Here is a 7500-nt window from a genome sequence, read left to right on the forward strand (position 1 = left end):
ATGCAGAGCAGGAATGTGGTAGCACTGGTTCTAAGGAATATTATTTTTTATTTTATCTCATTTGCATCTTCTCACTCTTTCCTCCTCTCACTTTCTCTTTCTCACATTTTTCATTCTCACTGTGTGTGTGTGTGTGATTTATTTAATGTTCATGTTACTGCTTTCACACACAGAAGAGTGAATGAACACTGAAAAGAACCAAAATGGCAAGTGGTAAGTCTTACACACACACACACACATATTAAATGTTTAATTGAGACTATAAAGTGTAATAAAAAGAAAAAGAAAATGATAAATGCTGTTTAAAGATGATAAAAGTACCTGGAGTCTATAATTCCATGTGGAGTTAATATTTTAGTCAGTAGTGATAATGAAGGAAGTCTATTTCACATCAAGAGTGTGCAAGTGGAGTGTATGTGTGATTTATGTTGTAATATATATATATATATATTGCTATAAATAATTATGAAACAGAACATCAATCTACATGACTAAAGAATCTGAAGCCTGTGATGTTGGTTCTGATGTCATCACTCGGTGTGATGTTGGTTCTGATGTCATCACTCGGTGTGATGTTGGTTCTGATGTCATCACTCGGTGTGATGGTTCTGATGTCATCACTCGGTGTGATGTTGGTTCTGATGTCATCACTCGGTGTGATGGTTCTGATGTCATCACTCGGTGTGATGTTGGTTCTGATGTCATCACTCGGTGTGATGGTTCTGATGTCATCAGTCGGTGTGATGTTGTTTCTGATGTCATCACTCGGTGAGATGGTTCTGATGTCATCACTCGGTGTGATGGTTCTGATGTCATCACTCGGTGAGATGGTTCTGATATCATCACTCGGTGTGATGGTTCTGATGTCATCACTCGGTGTGATGTTGGTTCTGATGTCATCACTCGGTGAGATGGTTCTGATGTCATCACTCGGTGTGATGTTGGTTCTGATGTCATCACTCGGTGAGATGGTTCTGATGTCATCACTCGGTGTGATGGTTCTGATGTCATCACTCGGTGTGATGTTGGTTCTGATGTCATCACTCGGTGTGATGTTGGTTCTGATGTCATCACTCGGTGAGATGGTTCTGATGTCATCACTCGGTGTGATGTTGGTTCTGATGTCATCATTCGGTGAGATGGTTCTGATGTCATCACTCGGTGTGATGGTTCTGATGTCATCACTCGGTGTGGTGTTGGTTCTGATGTCATCACTCGGTGTGATGTTGGTTCTGATGTCATCACTCGGTGAGATGGTTCTGATGTCATCACTCGGTGTGATGTTGGTTCTGATGTCATCACTCGGTGTGATGTTGGTTCTGATGTCATCACTTGGTGTGATGTTGGTTCTGATGTCATCACTCGGTGAGATGGTTCTGATGTCATCACTCGGTGTGATGGTTCTGATGTCATCACTCGGTGTGATGTTGGTTCTGATGTCATCACTTGGTGTGATGTTGGTTCTGATGTCATCACTCGGTGTGATGTTGGTTCTGATGTCATCACTCGGTGTGATGTTGGTTCTGATGTCATCACTCGGTGTGATGTTGGTTCTGATGTCATCACTCGGTGTGATGTTGGTTCTGATGTCATCACTCGGTGTGATGGTTCTGATGTCATCACTCGGTGTGATGTTGGTTCTGATGTCATCACTCGGTGTGATGTTGGTTCTGATGTCATCACTCGGTGAGATGGTTCTGATGTCATCACTCGGTGTGATGTTGGTTCTGATGTCATCAGTCGGTGTGATGTTGGTTCTGATGTCATCACTCGGTGTGATGGTTCTGATGTCATCACTCGGTGTGATGGTTCTGATGTCATCAGTCGGTGTGATGGTTCTGATGTCATCAGTCGGTGTGATGTTGGTTCTGATGTCATCACTCGGTGTGATGTTGGTTCTGATGTCATCACTCGGTGAGATGGTTCTGATGTCATCACTCGGTGTGATGTTGGTTCTGATGTCATCACTTGGTGTGATGTTGGTTCTGATGTCATCACTCGGTGAGATGGTTCTGATGTCATCACTCGGTGTGATGGTTCTGATGTCATCACTCGGTGTGATGTTGGTTCTGATGTCATCACTCGGTGTGATGGTTCTGATGTCATCACTCGGTGTGATGTTGGTTCTGATGTCATCAGTCGGTGTGATGTTGGTTCTGATGTCATCACTCGGTGTGATGGTTCTGATGTCATCACTCGGTGAGATGGTTCTGATGTCATCACTCGGTGTGATGGTTCTGATGTCATCACTCGGTGTGATGTTGGTTCTGATGTCATCACTCGGTGTGATGTTGGTTCTGATGTCATCACTCGGTGAGATGGTTCTGATGTCATCACTCGGTGTGATGTTGGTTCTGATGTCATCACTTGGTGTGATGTTGGTTCTGATGTCATCACTCGGTGAGATGGTTCTGATGTCATCACTCGGTGTGATGGTTCTGATGTCATCACTCGGTGTGATGTTGGTTCTGATGTCATCACTCGGTGTGATGGTTCTGATGTCATCACTCGGTGTGATGTTGGTTCTGATGTCATCACTCGGTGTGATGTTGGTTCTGATGTCATCACTTGGTGTGATGTTGGTTCTGATGTCATCACTCGGTGTGATGTTGGTTCTGATGTCATCACTCGGTGAGATGGTTCTGATGTCATCACTCGGTGTGATGTTGGTTCTGATGTCATCACTCGGTGTGATGTTGGTTCTGATGTCATCACTCGGTGTGATGGTTCTGATGTCATCACTCGGTGAGATGGTTCTGATGTCATCACTCGGTGTGATGTTGGTTCTGATGTCATCACTTGGTGTGATGTTGGTTCTGATGTCATCACTCGGTGAGATGGTTCTGATGTCATCACTCGGTGTGATGGTTCTGATGTCATCACTCGGTGTGATGTTGGTTCTGATGTCATCACTCGGTGAGATGGTTCTGATATCATCACTCGGTGTGATGGTTCTGATGTCATCACTCGGTGTGATGGTTCTGATGTCATCACTCGGTGTGATGTTGGTTCTGATGTCATCACTCGGTGAGATGGTTCTGATGTCATCACTCGGTGTGATGGTTCTGATGTCATCACTCGGTGTGATGTTGGTTCTGATGTCATCACTTGGTGTGATGTTGGTTCTGATGTCATCACTCGGTGTGATGTTGGTTCTGATGTCATCACTCGGTGAGATGGTTCTGATGTCATCACTCGGTGTGATGTTGGTTCTGATGTCATCAGTCGGTGTGATGTTGGTTCTGATGTCATCACTCGGTGAGATGGTTCTGATGTCATCACTCGGTGAGATGGTTCTGATGTCATCACTCGGTGTGATGGTTCTGATGTCATCACTTGGTGTGATGTTGGTTCTGATGTCATCACTCGGTGAGATGGTTCTGATGTCATCACTCGGTGTGATGTTGGTTCTGATGTCATCACTTGGTGTGATGTTGGTTCTGATGTCATCACTCGGTGAGATGGTTCTGATGTCATCACTCGGTGTGATGGTTCTGATGTCATCACTCGGTGTGATGTTGGTTCTGATGTCATCACTCGGTGAGATGGTTCTGATGTCATCACTCGGTGTGATGGTTCTGATGTCATCACTCGGTGTGATGGTTCTGATGTCATCACTCGGTGTGATGTTGGTTCTGATGTCATCACTCGGTGAGATGGTTCTGATGTCATCACTCGGTGTGATGGTTCTGATGTCATCACTCGGTGTGATGTTGGTTCTGATGTCATCACTTGGTGTGATGTTGGTTCTGATGTCATCACTCGGTGTGATGTTGGTTCTGATGTCATCACTCGGTGAGATGGTTCTGATGTCATCACTCGGTGTGATGTTGGTTCTGATGTCATCAGTCGGTGTGATGTTGGTTCTGATGTCATCACTCGGTGAGATGGTTCTGATGTCATCACTCGGTGAGATGGTTCTGATGTCATCACTCGGTGTGATGGTTCTGATGTCATCACTTGGTGTGATGTTGGTTCTGATGTCATCACTCGGTGAGATGGTTCTGATGTCATCACTCGGTGTAATGTTGGTTCTGATGTCATCACTTGGTGTGATGTTGGTTCTGATGTCATCACTCGGTGAGATGGTTCTGATGTCATCACTCGGTGTGATGGTTCTGATGTCATCACTCGGTGTGATGTTGGTTCTGATGTCATCACTCGGTGAGATGGTTCTGATGTCATCACTCGGTGTGATGGTTCTGATGTCATCACTCGGTGTGATGGTTCTGATGTCATCACTCGGTGTGATGTTGGTTCTGATGTCATCACTCGGTGAGATGGTTCTGATGTCATCACTCGGTGTGATGGTTCTGATGTCATCACTCGGTGTGATGTTGGTTCTGATGTCATCACTTGCTGTGATGGTTCTAATGTCATCACTCGGTTTGATGTTGGTTCTGATGTCAGATGTGGATCGCCAGACTGTGTTTCGCACCACGAAGGTCCGGGCGGTGCTGCGGAAAGACGGGAGCTGGATCCGCCGAGGCGTAGAGGAACCGACTGATCACCAGCCGAGGTAAATTTATATACGACTATATACACACACGTTGACATGACCACATGGAATGACATTTAACATTTAAATCAATATAATAATCATATTAATAATAAAGAGCATGTGAAAGCACATCATCACAACTCTTTAGGATTAATATAACACTTATTCAACTTTACATGGACAATGGACAGTGTCTCAAAGCACTGAACAGAAATTCAATATAAAAATGATAAAGTAAAAAATGAAATTTATATTTATTCCTAATGAGCAAGCCTACGGTGGTGAGTAAAACTCCCTGAGAGGAACCTCAGGAAGAACTAGGCTTATATAACCATTATAACCCATTATAATCATATATGTCATCATATACAGCTCCTTACTTTACATCAACCTTTCTTATAACACTCCAGTTGATACCTCCATATATCTGTGTATTTAGTAAATCTCCAGGAATTGTGGAATCCAGCCTTGTCCCTACCTCCAGTAGCCCCGCCTCTCAGAGCTACGCCCTTCAGACTCACACTCCTCAAACCCCCTTCACTCAAAGCTCCGCCTCTTATACCCACAATCCCCAAAACCCCACCCTTCAGACCCCCACCCCACAGAGCCCCACCCCACAGAACCTCACACCTCAGAGCCCCACCTCTGGCACACCCACTTCTCCAGGATGGAGAGGGAGAAAAGGCAGCTCATATGTACTCTCCGCGATGATGAAGTTTGAGTAAGTGCTGATCTGTAGGTGCTCTAACACCTTGAGCTGAGGATCTCCCCTGATTTGTTTAAACTCTGCTCACCTGCTGTAGCTCTACATTTCAGAAACAAAGACATTTTAAGAGAAGGAGACATTTCTGCACACCTGAGGTTATGGCACATTTTAATGAAAACACATATAGTAGTGCTGTAATAAAATATTTGGTAGAAAAACCTGCAGCAAATGGAAACCTGTGATAAAAACACCTGCTTGTGCTCGAAACTTCTGACCTATGACCATAATGCATAACTTTTTCTGATCATTCCATTCATTCAGAGCTCTGGAGTCACCAGAGAGCACACCGGCCAAGACCAGTTCCAGTTTGTTCAAAAGGTAAGTCACATTCCTGGCATTTCTTACTACAGGATAAAAAATGATGTTAACCCTAGTCATCATTTCTGTACACTGTTAATCTCAGTCATAACAATGCAGTAAAGGCCATTTCACACGGGTTCGCAGACCACAAGTAATTCCCAGACATGAAATGTGAAGAGTCTCATACAGCATCCATGATGTTTCTGCATATTGTTTCCACACAGATTTAATAGAATTGGCCAGTTTTGCTTCCTGAGTGGTGCAGCAGAAGTGTTGTGTTGTCCAATCTCACTTTTGTCCGATGCCACAGACAGCCAGAGAAATAAAACTGCTGTGCTCTCCCTGTATGAGGAAGAGGGCAGATAGTGCTTTCTCTGACTTCATGTGTCTTGGAGGAAGTGTGTGTTTTCAGATTCGCCAGAGGTGGACTGAGTAGGATCCATATGAAGATTTATTAAATAATCCAAAAACGCAAGGCAAACTCGGAAACGGGGATAGGTGGAAGAAATCAAAACCAGAAAGTACACAACACTATGGTAAACAAAACTGTCAGATGCAAAGCCAGGAATCAATGGTAAATGGTAAATAACTGGCAAGAGTCAAACACAGTTATTCAATACATGAAAGATGATAGCACGGCTCGGTAATGTGGCTAACACAATACTTTGCGTATTGGCATTTTGAGCACACTGCTTAAATGTCTGTAAATCCCGGAAGCATTCCATGTCGTTGGGACAGTGCATTGGCATTACCGTTCTTGGTACCAGGTCTGTATGTGACAGTGAAGTGGAATTGGTTAAAGGATAGGGCCCATCGTGCTTGGCATAGATTTAGTCTCTTGGCATTGCATAGATTCTCAAGATTCCTATGGGCCGTTAATACGAGAAGCGGATGATGGGCCCCTTCCAGCCAGTGACGCCACTCCTCCAGAGCCTCCTCGATAGACAGTAGTTCACAGTTACCAACGTCATAATTGGCTTCGGCCGAGGTCAGCTTTCATGAAAAGAATGCATATGGGTATACCTTGCTGGGATCGCCATGGTGCTGCGGCAGTACTGCTCCAATTACGCATCTGGAGGCGTCCACCTCAATGATAAACGGGAGGTCGGGGTCTGGATGCTTCAGGTTGAGGGCTGTGGTGAAGCTAGCTTTCAGGTGCATGAAGGCGGTATGAGCCTGCTTGGTCCAGTGTAGACGTTTTGGTTTGCCCCGAAGGAGAGAGGTCATTGGACTAGCTATGCTGCCCTATCAACATATGAACTAGCGATAAAGGTTAGCGAACCCCAGGAATCGCTGCAGTTCTTTGATGGTGGTTGGTTTGGGCGACTGCCTTTACTTTGCTGGCATCCATCTCCACTCCTCGTTGTGAGTTGACATACCCCAGGAATGTAGTGGTGTCTTGGTGGAACTCACATTTGTCTGCCTTGACATTTGCGATTATGTTGTTGCAGGCGAGTGAGGACCGTTCAGACATGGCAGATGCAGGTTAGTATATCATGGATGTATGTGAAGACATAGTGGTTGAGCAGGTCTCAGAAAATTTTGTTAATGAATGCTTGGAATACTGCTGGGGCGTTGGTCAGACTGTAGGGCATCGCCAGGTACTCATAGTGCCCCCGCATGGTGTGGAAGGCTGTTTTCAACTCATCCCCCTCCTTGATTCATACATAGTGATGATCCAGGCCTTCCTCAGCTGCTCCAGTGCTGCTGGGACGAGCAGTAGCGGGTAGGGATAATGTATGGTGATGCCGTTCCCCGATAGTCAATACATGGTCGGAGCCCCTCGTCCTTTTTCTCAACAAAGAAAAATCCTGCGGCTGCTGGGGAGGTAGGGGGACAGATATAACCCGTTGCTAGGGCCTCCTCCTCATATTCCTCCATAGCCTTGGTCTTGGGAAGCGAGAGAGGGTAAACTGTGGTGGCATGGCATTTG

The 7500-nt window shown here is 45.3% G+C and overlaps 1 protein-coding gene across 6 annotated transcripts in view; it reads left to right on the forward strand.

Moving 5' to 3' along the window:
- Positions 1-7500, forward strand: part of si:dkey-125i10.3 (uncharacterized) — a 13150-nt gene that overhangs the window by 2791 nt on the left and 2859 nt on the right. For 2 of the 6 annotated variants that reach the window (XM_058383314.1, XM_058383315.1), the window contains exons 1-3: positions 4257-4519; positions 4941-5222; positions 5529-5585. In XM_058383314.1, the coding sequence (XP_058239297.1) occupies positions 4263-4519; positions 4941-5222; positions 5529-5585 (596 nt within the window). In that variant the 5' untranslated portion in view covers positions 4257-4262. Of the gene's footprint in view, positions 214-4256; positions 4520-4940; positions 5223-5528; positions 5586-7500 lie in introns of those variants that run through there. The other 4 variants (XM_058383317.1, XM_058383316.1, XM_058383319.1 and 1 more) reach the window with 4 other exon arrangements.

The sequence above is a fragment of the Hemibagrus wyckioides genome, linkage group LG28, assembly GCF_019097595.1.
Source record: "Hemibagrus wyckioides isolate EC202008001 linkage group LG28, SWU_Hwy_1.0, whole genome shotgun sequence".
NCBI classification, from domain to species: Eukaryota; Metazoa; Chordata; class Actinopteri; order Siluriformes; family Bagridae; genus Hemibagrus; species Hemibagrus wyckioides.